Source organism: Cololabis saira, chromosome 12 (assembly GCF_033807715.1).
Source record: "Cololabis saira isolate AMF1-May2022 chromosome 12, fColSai1.1, whole genome shotgun sequence".
Lineage (NCBI taxonomy): Eukaryota > Metazoa > Chordata > Actinopteri > Beloniformes > Belonidae > Cololabis > Cololabis saira.
In genome coordinates this window covers 44,633,994-44,651,768 of record NC_084598.1, presented here as the reverse complement: position 1 = coordinate 44,651,768, position 17,775 = coordinate 44,633,994, and the positions used below count along the sequence as shown (strand labels likewise).

At 43.7% G+C, this 17,775-nt stretch overlaps 2 protein-coding genes across 2 annotated transcripts in view; one reads left to right on the top strand and one right to left on the bottom strand.

Annotated features, from left to right (window-relative positions):
* Nucleotides 1-3,619: 3,619 nt before the first annotated feature.
* Nucleotides 3,620-10,373, top strand: LOC133457526 (cytochrome c oxidase subunit 4 isoform 2, mitochondrial). Its single transcript, XM_061736879.1, has 4 exons — nt 3,620-3,722; nt 5,301-5,459; nt 10,004-10,135; nt 10,222-10,373. The coding sequence occupies exons 1-4, from the start codon at nt 3,620-3,622 to the stop codon at nt 10,353-10,355; spliced, it is 528 nt and encodes a 175-aa protein (XP_061592863.1). The 3' UTR covers nt 10,356-10,373.
* A 6,278-nt stretch (nt 10,374-16,651) lies between these two features.
* The window catches only part of bcl2l1 (BCL2 like 1), a 38,667-nt gene continuing 37,543 nt past the window's right edge, over nt 16,652-17,775 (bottom strand). The window contains exon 3 of the mRNA XM_061735097.1: nt 16,652-16,909. Within this exon, the coding sequence (XP_061591081.1) occupies nt 16,766-16,909 (144 nt within the window). The 3' untranslated portion in view covers nt 16,652-16,765. The remainder of the gene's footprint in view (nt 16,910-17,775) is intronic.

Sequence of the window (17,775 nt, the reverse complement as noted above, 5' to 3'; positions counted from 1 at the left end):
TCAGTGCGCCCGAAATGCCAGACTAAGTAAATAGTATATACTAAACAGTATACTTAAGTTTGGCAAAACCTTTGAGTAAATATTAGTAGTATGCATTAATTCGGACGTACTATTAAGAGTTACACGGCACTTCCTGCCGTTGGGAGGGGGCCTGTCACAGCAGCAGTTGTTACCATGGTAACAGCAGTAGCATCGCTCCACTTTTTCCCGTTTATTTTGGCCCAAACAAGATGACATTATATAGTATTATTATATACGGATATTATAATATTAATATTATATAATAATATTATTATCCTTAATATTATAATTATGACATATACGTATATGACATTTTTTTTGGGGGGGGGGGCAGGATCCAGGAAGCAGGAACACACAGAGACACACGTCAAGCACTGGAAATCTGCAACAAAAATCCACAAACAAAACCGGCACGGAGCCGACCAAAACACGAACAGCAATCGACCCAAATCTTGAGATCTGATCACAGTCTGAGCTAAGCTACCGCTACCGCTACCTAACCCCAAAAAACTAGAGAGCAAGTATGCAGGTGAACAAGCCAGTGTGTATGTCTATGTGTGTGTGTGTTTGTATGTATAATAATAATAATAATAATAATAATACCCATCTTTGTATATAAGTATATACAGTATATATATGTATATAATATTGATAAATTATTAAATTTTGTTGTCCTGCCAATGGAGGCCCAAATCCTCCATGGCAGGACCCTTCCACACCGCATTCTCACCGACAGAGACGCACAATAGTCTATCTAATAGATAGTACATACTATTGAGTATGGATAGTACATACTATTGAGTATGTACTAATGTTTGGGACGCACAAAAAAACCTCACATACTGTTTTTGCAGCTCATTAGGAGGAAGGATGGGATTTCTGACGCAGGGCTGGACACCAAACCTCTCTGCTAGTGGTCACTCTGTCTCTTCCTTCCTCCCTGTTGGTGCTGGCTGTCTCTTAGCCACGCCCACCCTCCTGGCCACGCCCACCCCTCCTGGCCACGCCCACCCCTCTTGGCCCCGCCCACCAGTCGGTCCCCGGGATCCAGAGTTGATAAAGAGCCGAGACGCAGCAACAAACCAGGCAAGAACCAGCAGGAATCTCTGACGTTCTGGTCGTGGGACTGAAGTGAGTATCCATCTTTTCCTGCTCAGATACAGTTTATACTTTTATACTTTTATACATTTATTTGCATCCCCATTAGCTGCAGCAAAACTGCAGCTTTTCTTCCTGGGGTCCGACACATAATACACAGAACATTAAAATAAGAAAGTAAAAGCAAACCTAAAGAGGGAGCATATAAAAAAAGAAAGGAAAAACTGAAAATAAAGAAAAAATAAAAAGTTATTCCATTTAATACTTAGATATAAATAAAAACAATGCATATTCATACATTTTATAACATCAACAAATTCAAACAATGTATAGTTATGATAGTTTGCACCAATAACCATTTTTAATAAATATTCATTTATTTATATTATCTATCTATCTATCTATCTATCTATCTATCTATCTAAAAAAAAATTTGAATATTGTGATAAAGTCCTTTATATCATTTATTACAGCTTAAGAAAACTCAAATATCCTATCTCAAAAAATTAGAATATTCAGGAAATCTTAATCTTAAACTGTAAACCATAATCAGCAATATTAAAATAATAAAAGGCTTGCAATATTTCAGTTGATTTGTAATGAATCCAGAATGTATGACATTTTTGTTTTTTTTAAATTGCATTACAGAAAATAAAGAACTTTATCACAATATTCTAATTTTCTGAGACAGTCCTGTAAATGTCTGTATCACGGAGTTGAGGGGAGTTGCTGGTCCAAACATAAACACCAGCCCCCCGGGGGAGTGTGTGTGTGTGTGTGTGTATATATGTGTGTGTGTGTGTGTGTGTGTGTGTGTGTGTGTGTGTGTGTGTGTGTGTGTGTGTGTGTGTGTGTGTGTTGGGGGGGGGGGGGGGGGGGGGGGCAGGAAAGATGGAAAGATGGGAGCCAAGATTGAGAGATATCTGCGTCAGCAGCAGAACTTTTACCAGAATAAAAGCTTTTCAGGGATTAATCCACTGCGGAGAAATGTAAATATTAACTCTGAGACGAGACCCCCCCCCACACACACACACACACACACACACACACACTTGGTTTGGAGTGTATAAAACAATATCTGAAGTAACAGGAAGAGAATGTTAACCCTAACATGTTGCTGCTGGAGAGTATCAGTATCTCTAGGTTCAAAGATATAACAGCCTTTTCAACGTCAATATCTGGGAGACTCATTATTTTACACTGGAAATCTTCCTGTCCACCAGAATTACCTGTATGGATGACTGATCTAATGTTGGATCTAAAATTGGAAATGATAAAATGCAGCAGTGCCTTTAAAGGACAGAATCCAGGTCTGCTCTGGCTGCAGCAGCCGAGGATTCTGGGAAACGTCAGCGTGGCTTCAAAGGCGTCTCTGACGTTAACGAGGGCCAGAAGCCAGAACCAGAACCAGAACAGGAACCAGAACCAGAACCAGAACCAGAACCTTCTGGTCGCCCTCCTAACCCTCACCCTAAAACTAACCTTAACCTAAACCCCAAATTCTGACCACATAGAGAAAGCCATTATCAACCCAAAGAATAATGACAAAAACCTACCGGGTAGACAGTTTTCCATCTACTCACCATTCAAGGCTCTGATTACACATGATACATTCCTGTTAAGTGGACTGATAGCATTTGAACCGGGAAGTGTTAATATATTCATCTCTGCCTGTTGGAGACGTTGGTGCTCGTGATGGACAAGTGTCTGACTCCTCCCCCAGGAGTGAGGGGGCGTGGCCTGAATGTTGTGATGTCATTATCCTGATAAAGAGATTTACCTGCTCATGAAGTCTGGTTTCAAAATAAAAAGAATATTTTAGAGGAGGAAGATTTTTTTTTCCATTATGCACTACAAGAAAAAATGTCGAGAAGAAAGTTGAAATGTTGAGATTAATGTTGAAGAACAATTTCGAGAAAAAAGTCGAAATGTTGAAAAAAAAAGGCGAAATTTCGACTTTATTCACGAAATTTCGACTTTATTCTTGAAATTGTATTTCAACATTAATCTCAACATTTCAACTTTTTTCTCGAAGTGCACAATAAAAAGAAATCTTCCCCTCTCAAATATTATTTCTCCTGCATGGCCTTAATACTCTTCCGTAGGTTTCCTGAGGGTCGTTATTGCAGAGTTTCGGTCGTGATAGAAAATAAAAGTCACAGTTAAAAAGAAGGCTTTACTGAGGGATTTGTTAGACCGCCTCCTCGTCCTCCGTCACATCCAGCTACTCCAGGAAAGTACAGATACATTATTTGAGGGACAGGACCCGATGTGTTAAATATGATGGTTTTTATCCACAGGGGGTGCCACAGGGTTCTATATCAGGACCTCTCCTGTTCTTTATGTATGTTAAGGATCTAGGACATAATAAACCCGATGCTAGTATGCATTTCTATGCCGATGAAACAGTCATTCACTGCTCTGGCTCCTCCCCTGCTAACGCTGTTGAGTCTCTCCAGGAAGCTAAAGCTAGTCCATATTGACTCTTTACCTGTTCCAGATGCTGCGTCTGACTCCAGCTCACCTGAGGAGCCTCCTGGCCTCGCGCTCACCAGTGGCGACGGCGGCTAGCAGCAGCACGAGGACGGCAAGTCACGATCACGGTACCTGCTCCCGCCTACATCCTCTCATCCTCTCATCTCTCCCATCCCTCCATCACCCCTCCATCATCCCTCTCTCATGCCCCCCAGTGGAGGTTCCAGTAATCAGCTAATTGCTCTTAATTAGCCCTAACTATAATAAAATGTATGTATGTATGTATGTATGTATGTATATATATATATATATATATATATATATATATATATATATATATATATATATAATATTATATATATATATATATATATATATATATGATATATAGATGACCTCTGCCGCAGCTAAGCATTTAAAGCACATAAGCTAGTCTGTGTTCTACAAGTTTTATTTTTGTCTGGGGCTAGTGTACTAACCTGATATCTCTATTTTCCAGCTATTTAACGGTTATAGTGTATTGTCATTTCCACTCTGCATCAGTTTCAAGTGTTATGTCCTGTCATATCTTGTCATGTCTCATTTTTATGTTTTATGCAACTGTACACTCCACACGTAGCCGGATATCTGCGGGTATCTGCTAAACCGAAGATATTTTCCTACGTTTGGACCTGTCATCCACACGAAAACGCAAATAAACGAATGTTTAAAAAAACTCCGGGCAAAGTGAAGATTTTTGAAAACTCTGTTTATGTAGATGCGTGTAGACACAGACAACCGGAGTTTTGCGTTTTCGAACGTCACATTATGCTCCAAAACAACAACAAATCTGCTCTGACATGCGACTTTTGTTTACTACAGAACTACAGATGATCCAGCATCTGTTCTCTATTTATTAAATAAATGGTCTCTGCTCTTGACCACCGCTTACTGCGTTACACCGACACAGCCCTACGCGGTAGGGTACGCGGCGACGCGTACCCTACGCCGTAGCCTACGCCGTACCCTACGGCGTAGGCTACGGCGTAGGGTACGGCGTACCCTACGGCGTAGGGCTGCGTCGATAGCTCCGTGGTGGGACACGGGGGGAGAAGGAGACGCGCCTGCCGGGGAAGCGGAGCCACGGAGGTGAAGCTTCCCCGGGAGCCGCAGATTATCTACAGGTTTGAAATGCTTATGAATGTGGTCGAAAACGCAGATCTTCGGTTATGTGTGGAAGGAGTTTTTAAAAAAAAACGATGTAATGTGGATGCACATTTTTTTATAAACGGAGGGGGGAAATATTCGGTTTTAAAAATACCCCGCTACGTGTGGACGGGGTCTTAATCTTAAACTACCAGGTTCCAACGGCTGCAGACGAGAGATTAAATAGCCGCTCAGCTGTGGCTTGTTATAAAACTAATGATTTCAACTGAAATATATAAGCGGGATAATGCCCATTATTAATGAACATTATTATAAATATATGGACGACGCGGGGGTGTGAACCGTCCGACGCGGAGTATATATATTTATGATAATGTCCACCTCGTCGGGCATTATCCCTTACATATACACATATATATACACATATATATATATATATATATATATATATATATATATATATATATATATATATATATATATATATATATATATATATATATATAATATAAACCCTCCCCCCCCCAGGTGTGTCTCTAACATGTCTCCGTCCCCCCCAGGGGTGTCGGTGGACATGTCCCGGCCCCAGTACTACGACCGTCTGGACAACCCCCTCCCGGACCGTCCCTACAAGGACGTGCTGACGGAGACGGACCGGGGCCTGAAGCAGAAGGAGAAGGGGCCCTGGACCCAGCTGAGCCGGGAGGACAAGCTGGCCCGTAAGTCCTGGGGGGGACCAGGACCAGGGGGGACCGGGGGAGACCGGGGGGTACCTCCAGGGAAGGAACTGTCGGTTCTTCAGGTTCCTGGGGTTCTTTCACAGGTTTTGCCGTTTAATCTGTTTTTCTAAAAGCACCTTTAAAGCAGCACGACTTTACTTTCAGCTTTTCTGAGTTTGGCGGCATCTTTTGGACAAAAGCGGTCGTGCTTTACCAGAAAGAACAGTACGTTTCCCATGAGCACCAGCGCGTACTGCCGGAAAACTCCTGTCCCGTCGCTGCATTTGTTTTGATGAGAGGAGACTGGATGCTTTTCTGTTTCACCAAGTGAACAGACGGAACGCAAAAAAAGATGTTAAACTGCTGGAAAGGAACTGGAATTTACCGGGATACCTTAAACAAGGAAGCCAGGGAGCGGTATATGGAGAAAATAATGATTATTAACGGTCTGGATCCATATGAAATCACTACTGAAGAGCCATGTGTTTCAATAAATTAGTATAATAGTACAACATACAGTACATGATTTGTATTACTCTTACTTTTCTTTTCTTTTTTTTGACTGCTATATTATGCTGAAGAGGCTCCGAGGCGTGAGCAATATTTTTGTTTTCCTCGTGAGATTATTTTTTTCCTCTGCAGCTACAAATAGAGTTAATATTTTTTCCTCAACAAACTAGTTTTATCTGAAGATTGGGGTTAATGGCACCGCAGAGAGCTGGCCAGCAACTGCGTTTAGCTGGAGAAGTGGGGAATAAAACCCGTGTTTTGATCCGACCCCGGTCTGTGTGAGTGTTTGTTTGTTTACTGTGTGGTGGAAGGTTATGTTTGGTCGTTACAGCCGCGATCCAACCGAGCCGACGACTCTTTCACTCTTTTACTCTGTTATATCTGATACTTGGTCTCCGTGGTTCTGCCTCCGAGCAGGAAAGCGGTGAAAAGTTAAACCATTATTGATCTTTTCCCCACGTCTGTTGTGTGGAGCTGCTGCAGCCATAACGCAGCAACGGGTTACCAGCTTCTGCTGAGCTCTGCGCTCCACGCCCCGCCCATTTTCGTCTCGACTACGAATGGGGAAGGAGGGGGAAGTGACGTATGCCGTAAAGCAGTCAAAGCCGTAAAAATGTGTAGTTTTTTAGTGTGGCAGGGTTCCTACCATGCTCCTCAAAGTTACATAGTGCCAGTGAAGGCGATACAGACCCCTCAGACCATGACAGAGGTTCATTAAACCTGTTGGAAGTTGATGTACCATCACAATGATGATGATGAAATATTAGATTAAGGTGGAAAAGTTACGTAGTGCTGCTTTAAGCCTGGATTATAGTTCTGCATTAAATCGATGCCGAGTGTGCGCCACAGGTTGCGTTGCAACGAGCACCCCATGCCCCACGCCACGCCGTCATTGACGCCGTCACCGTCACCTCCCAAAAATTGTAACCACGCGTGGAGGCGACGCAGACCAAACGCAGACGAGAGGGCTGTGATTGGTTCTCTTGGAAGCAACGCATTTCCGGTTCCGGTTTGAAGCAGTCGTGAACTTTCAGCTCTTTTCTTCGTGTATGTGTGATTTTTTTTTGTTTGGTTTTTGGCACAATAGTTGTCCTTATCTCTTTGATTCACTGTGACCAGAAAAGTCGGATAAACCAGTCAGAAAAAGATCGCAACCCCCTAGCGGTCGCGGGGGGAACTGCACTGCGGAGAAGTGACGGAGAAGTCCGAAGGTTCACAACGGCGTCACGGCAGCGGCGTGTGCTCTACGTTGGTGTAACACAGAACCATAATTCAGGCTTTAGGTGTCGATCCGGTAACGTGTCACCAAATCAGGAGCATAGATAAAATATTACGATAAATGTAAAAGTGAAATACAGCGGCTCCGTTGCTGAACCCTGAGGAACACCAGCGTTACACGTAGAGGCCTCCACCCAAACGGTTCATCTGGTTAGAGCAGGGCTGTCAAACTCATTTTACTTGGCGGGCCGGATTTGACCAATTTTTTTCTCGCGGGCCGCACGCTCAAAATAACAAAAACGGTGCGAACATTTTTTTTTCGCTATTGTTATCTAATCCAATATCAGTTTAGTTAATTTCAAAAGAAATATGCACTTTGTTTACACTCTAATTATGTAAAATATATTTCTTCAGGATCTTTTCTTGAAATTTCTCGTTTTTTTTCAAATTATGTAAGATACTTTTAATATCATTTTACAAAGATAAACAGAAACAAGTGTTTTTTTATATTTCGCTTTTTTATAGGAAATTTAATTAAAAGCAAAATCTTTCTTATAACATCCGAGAGTGTTTCTTTGTGATTTAGAGATTTTTCCAGTACAATTAAGTGTATTTAGTTTTAAAAATTGGTGCAGATATTTACGACAGTGTTCCGAAAAAGTCAGCACTTCTTTTTTAACTGTTTTACTTTGTCACTATCCTCGTATTCAAAACTGAAATTCTCCGAATAAATACAATGGGTTGCAAAAGTATTCACCCCCCTTGAACTTTGTGACCTTTTGCCACATTTCAGGCTTCAAACATAAAGATATAAAACTGTAATTTTTTGTGAAGAATCAACAACAAGTGGAACACAATCATGAAGTGGAACGAAATGTATTGGATATTTAAAACTTTTTTAACAAATAAAAAACTGAAAAATTGGGTGTGCAAAATTATTCAGCCCCTTTACTTTCAGTGCAGTAAACTCTGTCCAGAAGTTCAGTGAGGATCTCTGAATGATCCAGTGTTGACCTAAACTACCAATGATGATAAATAGAATCCACCAGTGTGTAATCACGTCTCTATATAAATGCACCTGCACCGTGATCGTCTCAGAGGTCCGTTTAAAGCGCAGAGAGCATCATGAAGAACAAGGAACGCACCAGGCAGGTCCCAGATACTGTTGTGGAGACGTTTAAAGCTGGATTTGGATACAAAAAGATTTCCCAAGCTTTAAACATCCCAAGGAGCACTGTGCAAGTGATAATATTGAAATGGAAGGAGTATCAGACCACTGCAAGTCTACCAAGACCTGGTCGTCCCTCTACATTTTCAGCTCATACAAGGAGAAGACTGATCAGAGATGCAGCCAAGAGGCCCATGATCACTCTGGATGAACTGCAGAGGTCAGAGGTCATGATCACTCTGGATGAACTGAAGAGGTCAGAGGTCACCTACAGCTGAGGTGGGAGACTCTGTCCATACGACAACAATCAGTCGTATACTGCACAATTCTGGCCTTTATGGAAGAGTGGCAAGAAGAAAGCCATTTCTTAAAGATATCCATATAAAGTGTTGTTTAAAGTTTGCCACAAGCCACCTGGGAGACACAAACATGTGGAAGAAGCTGCTCTGGTCAGATGAGACCAAAATCAAACTTTTTGGCAACAATGCAAGACGTTATGTTTGGCGTAAAAGCAACACAGCTCATCACCCTCAACACATCATCCCCACTGTCAAACATGGTGGTGGCAGCATCATGGTTCGGGCCTGCTTTTCTTCAGCAGGGACAGGGAAGATGGTTAACATTTATGGGAAGATGGATGGAGCCAAATACAACACCATTCTGGAAGAAAACCTGACGGAGGCTGCAAAAGACCTGAGACTGGGACGGAGATTTGTCTTCCAACAAGACAATGATCCAAAACATAAAGCTAAATCTACAATGGAATGGTTCACAAAAAAACATATCCAGGTGTTAGAATGGCCAAGTCAAAGTCCAGACCTGAATCCAATGGAGAATTTGTGGAAAGAACTGAAAACTGCTGTTCACAAACGCTCTCCATCCAACCTCACTGAGCTCCAGCTGTTTTGCAAGAAGGAATGGGCCAAAAGTTCAGTCTCTCGATGTGCAAAACTGATAGAGACATAACCCAAGAGACTTACAGCTGTAATCGCAGCAAAAGGTGGTGCTACAAAGTATTAACTTAAGGGGGGTGAATAATTTTGCACGCCCACTTTTTCAGTTTTTTATTTGTTAAAAAAGTTTTAAATATCCAATACATTTCGTTCCACTTCATGATTGTGTCCCACTTGATGTTGATTCTTCACAGAAAATTACAGTTTTATATCTTTATGTTTGAAGCCTGAAATGTGGCAAAAGGTCACAAAGTTCAAGGGGGGTGAATACTTTTGCAACCCACTGTATCTCCTATCATCTTTTTTAGCAGTGATATTTTTCCTGCAAAAATATATAATAGTAGTTAGTTAATGAAAATAAACGACTGTCTACAAAGAAATAAAATCGGCAAATGCATTCTAGAAAACTAAAAAAATGTTGAAAACTGCTCTATTTGTGGAATAACGATGGATTTGTAGGAAAAATATATTATGGGATATGCTGCGATTCATGGCAATTATTTATGCCTTCCTTTTTAGTAAATTAACATTTCGGTTTTTTGTGTTGGAAACTTCTCGCGGGCCGCATGAAAACCTCTCTCGGGCCGCATGTTGGGTGGTGGTCAGGTGGGGGTCCCTGGTCCAGGTGGTGGTGGGGGGCTGGTGGTCCCAGGTCCAGGTCCAGGTCCAGGTCTAACCCCCCCCTCTCCCTGCAGTGTACCGCCTCTCCTTCCACCAGACCTACGCTGAGATGAAGCAGAAGCGTCACGAGTGGAAGACGGTGATGGGAGGAATCTTCTTCTTCATCGGCTTCACCGGCCTGGTGGTGTGGTGGCAGCGAGTCTACGGTGAGACCCCGGTACTCGGTACTGCACCCCCGTCAGCTCCGTCCCCCCTAGGTGATGCCTAACCCCCCCTCTCCTTCTCCCCCCAGTCTACCCCCCCCGCCCCAGGACCCTGCGGGGCGACTGGCAGGAAAAGCAGATCCAGAGGATGTTGGACATGAGGATCAACCCCATCGAGGGATTCTCCGCCCAGTGGGACTACGAGAAGAAGCAGTGGAAGTGACGAGGACCGGTTTTTTGCTGCTTTGCCAAAAAATGCAACCTAATGGTTTTTCTACCTTTGTAGAGCTACAATTTTATTGTGTTTTACTCCCTAAACCACGTCCTTTCCCCACCCAACTGGTCCTTGTCTCTTGCCAGGCCGTCATTGTAAATAAGAATGTTCTTAATGACCTACTGGTTAAATAAAGGTGAATAGCCGAATGAATATCAAATAAAGCGATAGAATTGGTTTTTTTTCCTCCCTTTATCGTATAATTTTCACAAAGTGTAATGCAATTCATGTCATGGGTCGTTTATTTTGAAGGATCAAATACTCGACATCCCATATTATCCTTTTTACATCATGCAAGAAATGATTGGCGTCGCAATCAAACTTTGAAAATCGACTGTGCGAAAATCGACTGTGCGGTTCCTCACGGCCGTCACCGTCCCCTCATAACATACCAATAAAGGTTGGCTTCTGTCTGGGTGTCCTGGTGTGTCTTTGACCTGGTTCTGGGCGGTTTCTGGATATTTACTCGTCGACAATTAAAGGGGACCTATTCTGAAAACCAGTTTTTCTCTTGCTTTAACAAATATAAAGTGGTCTCCCCTCAGCAACTCAGAGAAGGAGGAAAGCATCTCTTCTTCCGGCTCTCGGCGAAGGCGGACGCTTTTTCTGCTCCTCTCCCTCTCTATCTGCCCTACTACTGCTTTTTGTCCTGTCTCGTCTTCAGAGCCTCTTCTTTTTCACTCCTCCCAAACTCTACAATCATGGAATTGATTAACTGGTCTCTCAGCACAATTGACCAAATTTTTGCAATGAGAAGTCAGGGGGTAAGGGAGCCCTCCTGCCCCGATGGGACATTTTTGGCCGGATAAACTATGGACTCCTGGAAGCATTGGAAACCGTTGTGTTTGGCGATTCTGTCTGTCGAGGACATTGAAGATGCTTCATAATTGGATTTATGATAGCAGGATTTCTCCTAATCGGAGGAGGGGGATTCCTGGTCTACCCACAAACGCGTAAGTCGTCGACAGCTGTTTTGGCTCTTTCAGAGCTGCCCAACGTGGCTGAGGGGATAAGCTCTGGACCAACACTCAGACTTTAAAGTTGGGGGAGCAAAGCCGCAAGCTGGATGCGATTCTTGAACAGAATTGCAGGCTAGCGGCGGTTTTTGAGCTCATTGGCAAGATGGAAAACACCCTGGAGAAGTTGGAAGCTCGGCTTGGCGGGAATTGATCACAAATTTGTCTGTTTGGAGTCGCCATTGATGAACCAGAGACTAAAGGCAGACGGAAAATTACTGGAGCCTGCCTGTTTCTTTTCAATGCAATTGTTGATTCTATAATCTGGCCTTGACAGGGCAGCTTGGCCGGCTGCTCCAGTCACAATCTCCCTGGTGGAATGTAAACAAGGTGACTCTGCCCCCACTAGCCTTCCCCTCTCCCAGGAACATCTGTGGACCTGTTTTCAAAACTGTACCGGGCCGTCTGATAACATCAAGGACAATGGCTCAGAGCAGCTCTGGGGCGAAGTTCACAGCCCCCCTGACACGGTCGCGGGGTTCGAGCGCCACGAAGGCCGCGGCCCTCACTTGGATGAACTGTGCCGGGATCCCCCCCCCGACTTGCCCACCCCCAATACCCATGCAAGTTACAATGTTGTTTTGTTGTGTGTATGTTGCTTTTCTGTGCTGAGGTGATTTTTTTGCACCTTGACACTAGGTATTAATACACAGTGTGAAGATCCTTTTTTCTCTCCCTCCTCCTCCATCCCAGTGTCATCCTTCCTCTAAAAAAAAGGCGTCCGTACAAATGGTGCCATCAGTGTGAACCGGAGCCAAGTTCTCTCGTCTGACATGGCAATAAAGCTTTTTCTGAATCTGATTCTCAGAGAAGGAGGAAAGCAACCAAATTCTGCAGTGTCTGTACAGCCGCCCGGATGAGCCGTCCAGTGTGATGTGGATCTACGAGCCAATAAGGCTACGTTCACACTGCAGTCCTTAATGCTCAATTCCGATTTTTTCCCATATCCGATTTTTTTTGTGTGGCTGTTCACATTATCTTTTAAAATGTGTCCTATATCCGACTCGAGTGTGAACGCATCGCGGCCTGAACTGACCCGCATGCGCAGAGGCGTGAGATGATGACAATGATGGATTTGCATCCAACAGGTGCCTATGAACTGCCAATTATCCATCAAGCTCCACAATTATCATGATAACATTAAATCAGATAGATTTGTCAAGGACGTTTCTCTTGCATCTCTATCATTGTGCGGACATGAATTCTCAGAGTTTTGCGGGCGCGGGCGGGAGCGGATGAAAACACTGCGGGCGCGGGCGGGAGTGGAACACACACGTTGCGGGTGCGGGCGGTAATGGTCAGAAATGCAGCGGGAGCGGGATGAAGAAAACAGTCCCGCTATAGCAGGGCTCTAGCTCCGCTCCCCGGAGTGTCAGCTCTGCTCTCCGGCGTTCAGCTGGGTTTATCACCTAACACACGGTCCAGCTCGTTGTAAAACGGGCAGGTTATGCGACCACGACCGCTTCTCTGATTTGAATCCTCAGCTTCTTTATTTAGTAATATGCTTAAATTCAGCAGGTTGTCTCGTCTGATCTGAGGTCGTATAAAGAGGTGAGCGGTGGGGAGGGGAGGAGGAGAGGCGGAGGAGGCGGCCCGGAGGGACCCCGCCGTCTCCCGTGTCTCTCCCCCGCGGCTCGGGGCTCTGCGTGTGACGTCAAAGTCGCATTAATTCCGACCTGGCTGTTCACACTGAGGTTGCATTGCAAAACATCAGACCTGTATCCGATTTAGAACCACATATGGAAGACCTGAATCTGATTTGAAAAGATCAGATTCCATGTGAGTTGTGCTGTTCACACTGTCATAAACAAATCAGATCTGAGTCACATATGAGCAAAAAATCGGATTTGGGTCACTTGGGAACTGCAGTGTGAACGTAGCCTAAGATTCTGCTCCCGTCGTTACGTACCGACAGGAGCGATGCGTGAAACCACGCCCACAACTAACTCCACCGGAGCTTCCTCCATTTCTCCGTAGCGGTGTATCGCGTCATTCAGGCAGCCAATCAGCACAGAGCCTCATTATCATAGCTCCGCCCACTCAGAATCCCGCATAGATAATGAGGTTAGAGAATAGGAAGATAAAGACATGGATCAGAGGCTGAATTTCTAATTTATTTAGCAAAAACAATCAAAAGCTTGTTTTTAAGACATTTAAGGCCTGTTTAAAATAGGGATTAGATGCCATAATAGGTCCCCTTTAAGAGGTGCAGGTGATGGAGGTCCACCTTCCTTCTCCAGAATGTTCTTGAATTTTCTCTCCAACATTGTCCCAAACGGTCGTCATGGAAACCCGTCAGGTCTCTGCTCTCTTCTAAATCCTATTAAAAGCTAATACATGCTGTTAAGAGCTGATAAATGCTATTTAAAGCTAATAAAGGCCACCAAATGCTAATAAATGATTTTAAGTTATTTAAAACTAATAAATGATTTTAAAAGCTATTAAAAGCTAATAAATGCTATTAAAAGTTACTAAAAGCTATTAAAAGTTAAAAATGCTATTAAAAGCTATTACAAGCTACTAAATGCTAATAAAAGCTATTAATAGCTATTAATAGCTAATAAAAGCTAATAAATGCTATTAAAAGTGCTAATAAAAACTACTAAAAGCTAGTTAATGCGTGGCGGTGATGGAGGTTGTAGGTGGAGGTGATGGAGGTTGTAGGTGGAGGTGATGGAGGTGGAGGAGGTCCACCTTCCTTCTCCAGAATGTTCTTGACTTTTCTCTCCAACATTGTCCCAAACGGTCATCATGGAAACCTGTCAGGTTTCCGCTCTCCTGTGGAGTCGTGGTCGCGACCTTTGACCTGCTGGGTTCCCGTTGACGTAACGAGGGATTGGAACAGTCAACTTACCGCGGTGATGAAAGACTTCATGAGAACTTACCTGAGCTGGTCAGAACCAGGTGATCTGGACCAGAGACACACCAGAAACCTGCAGGACAGAGACCGGGACGACCAGGAGGACCAGAGGACCAGCAGGATGCTATTGAAGCACTCGTTAGCCTGTTAGCTTAGCTGAAGCTGCTTAGCTTAAGGCTGAGAAGGGCTAAGAAGCTAGCAGAGGCCTCCTTGACTTTGTAAACTTAGCTGAGGTTTTCTTGCGTTATGTAAATAAATGCTAACGCGCCAAAACGGGTTATGAGGCTAGAAAAGGTGTCTTGGCCTTTGTTAGCTTAGCTCAGTCATTTTGGCCTCAGGGTAATTATGCTGAGAAGCTAATAAAGGTCATGACGGGAAATAAATGCCTCTTTGTACTCGTTAGTTCAATGACAGCCTATTAGCATGTGGCTAACGGAGGCTAATGGTGCCTCTCAGACTTTGTTAGCTTAGCTACGGTCCCCGAGAGGGCACAAATAAAGCTAGAAGCTCCCTGGGACCCTGTTAGCCGCTGGTGGTCTTGAAAGGGGGAACAGAATCAACGCGACACATTTCTCTTCATCAAACTGAGAACAAACACCTGAAAGGCTGCGCTGAAGCACGAGGTTTGTTAGCGACGGGTCTGAGTAGCGGCTCCAGAACGAAGCTCGGCCCAACACCTGCACTCAGGTGACGCCTCCGTTGGTCCTGTGTCTCTTCCGGGTCGACGCGTCATCCCGGCGTCGTGACGACGTCTCTGGAACATCTGACGTCTCTCCAAGGGTTCACCTACTTTACCTGCAGCAGCGGGAACGTTTTACCTTCATTTACTGCATTTGAGTTTACTTTAATGTGACCTGCTGGTGGTTTTGTGTGAATTAGCTCAACCTGGGACAGAAAGCAATTAAATGCTAATAAAATGCTATTCATAGCTACTAAAAGTTAGCTAATAAAACATATTAATAGCTAATAAAAGCTAATAAATCCTATTAAAAGCTAATAAATGCTATTAAGAGCTGATAAATGCTATTAAAAACTAATAAAGGCTATTATAAGCTACCAAATAGTAATAAATGCTATTAAAAGCTAGCTAATAAAAGCTATTAATAGCGAATAAAAGCTACCAAATGCTAATAAATGCTATTAAAAGCTAGCTAATAAAAGCTATTAACAGCTAATAAAAACTACTAAATGCTATTAATCGCTAATAAAAGTTAATAAAAGCTATTCATAGCTAATAAAATCCAATAAATGCTATTAAAAGTTAATAAATGATATTAAAAGCTATTACAAGCTAATAAATGCTATTACAAGCTAATAAAAGCTATTAATAGCAAATAAATGCTAATAAAAACCACTAAATGCTATTAATCGCTAATAAAAGTTAATAAAAGCTATTAATAGCTAATAAAAGCCAATAAATGCTATTAAAAGTTAATAAATGATATTAAAAGCTATTATAAGCTAATAAATGCTATTTAAAGCTATTACAAGCTAATAAATGCTATTAAAAACCATTAATAGCAAATAAAAGCTAACAAATGATTTTAAAAGCGACTAAATGCTAATGAAAGTTAAGAAAAAGTGACACCAGAAAAAGCTCCAGCATCGGCGAGGGCTGCTGGGGTTGCCATGGTTTTCGTGCCGCCAGGGGTGAGCGGCGCCCTGCGGCTACGGCGGGACCAGGACCAGAACCAGAACCAGAATCAGGACCAGAATCAGGACCAGAAGCAGAACCAGAACCAGAACCAGAATCAGGACCAGGACTCAGACTGGGACCAGTGGGTTTTTAATGTTTCACAAGTACAAAGAAACAAACGCACCAAAGAACCGGAGCAGAACGTCTCCGAACATCATTCACGCTAAAACCAGTAAAAGACGGCCAGACGGGGCAGAGAGCACCGAGTCACGGCAGCGCCGAGTCACGACAGCGGAGCGCCGAGTCACGACAGCGGAGCGCCGAGTCATGACAGTGGAGCGCCGAGTCACGGATGACGGATGTGTGGGGGGGGGGCAACAGGAACTAGCTACCCCCCCCCCCCCCCATCCAAACATAATTGGAACATTACTAGAGCTCACATAATCACGCAAAACAGAGGGGCTCCTGGGTAGTCTAAGTGGGCGGGGCTAAGGGGCGGGGCTAAAGATTATCTAGAAGGGCTAGGGGGCGGGGCTAAGTGGGGGTGAGATGGGAACCAGCACAAACATCCAGGATGAGTTCGTCTCCACGGAAACCGCAGCAAGGGGGCGGAGCTAACCCCGTCTGTTCCGCCTCGGCGTAGAATAACCGAGGAATATAAATGTCTTTTCCTCGGAGGGTGTCGGTCCGACGCCGGTGGGGGGTCAGGGGTCGGGGTTGGGGGGTAAACATCATCAGCAGTTCAGATGAGCAGGGGCGGAGCTTGGTCCGGGGGCGTGGCCTGGCCAGGGGGCGGGGCCTAGCCCCGGAGGCGGGGCCTAGCCCCAGGGGGCGGGGCCTAGGGCCCTCACAGGCGCTTCTGGGCGAACAGCGAGCCCACCACCACCCCCGTCACCACCGTGGCCCCCACCAGCAGCCACTTCCTGAAGCTCTCCTGGGACCGCCGGCTCTCCGCCACCGCGTCCTGGCCGAACACCTGGGCGAAGCGGTCCTGGGGGGACAAGGAGAACCGGGGGTTAGGACCCAACCAGGGGACAAAACAATCATGTAAACACAGAAACACGGTCCTGGGGACGAGAGGACACGAGGACACGGTTAGGATGAACCAGGGGACAAAACATAGAAATAGAATTTATTAAAGGATTTGCCCCTTGACATGTAATATCTCATTTTCAAGGGGTCTCATAAAACTTACAACATTACAATAAATCACATTACAGTTTAGACATACGTGACATAAAACAACAACCCACACACAACCCCTACACACATTAGTCTAGTTACAAAGTAGACTAATTGAATAACCGAAACAATGAGATAAATATAACATAACAGAGAGAAGAGAAAAAATTAATAATTTTTTTTAAAAAGGACAAAAATACATAAATAAATTAAAAACATAGGCAATTTGTTTTAAGATGAGAATATAATGCCAACTTAAAACAATGAAAAGAGGTAATAGAAGGCAAAAAGAGAGGAAGATTATTCCAATCTGATGGAGCTTTAAAATAAAATTATCTTTTACCAACCTCTTTTAAAATTAAATTCATATGGATTCATGAGTTCTTTTAAATATGGAGGAAAAACAGTGAAAATAAACACATTTAATTAAAGTTTAAAGTTGATTGAACGGTAAAGTGAAGCTTTTTTAACAGTATAATCAACGTGAGGTTTAAAGGTTAAAGTTCCGGGTCCAAAGTCCAAGATATTTGAATGTGTCAACTTTATCAACAAGAGATCCATCAGAAAAATAAATATGAAAATCAGATGAACGGGATCGGAGGTGACGTGTCAAATAATGGAACCACTACCACACCGTGTACAGGTGTCCTGGTCCACCCGTCTACAGGTGGACCA

Coding starts and splice junctions, on each gene's coding strand:
- LOC133457526 (XM_061736879.1), top strand. CDS start 3,620: ATGCTGCGTCTGACTCCAGCTCACCTGAGGAGCCTCCTGGCCTCGCGC. Junction 5,460..10,003: donor CCGGGAGGACAAGCTGGCCC/GTAAGTCCTGGG, acceptor CTCTCCCTGCAG/TGTACCGCCTCTCCTTCCAC. Junction 10,136..10,221: donor GTGGTGGCAGCGAGTCTACG/GTGAGACCCCGG, acceptor TTCTCCCCCCAG/TCTACCCCCCCCGCCCCAGG.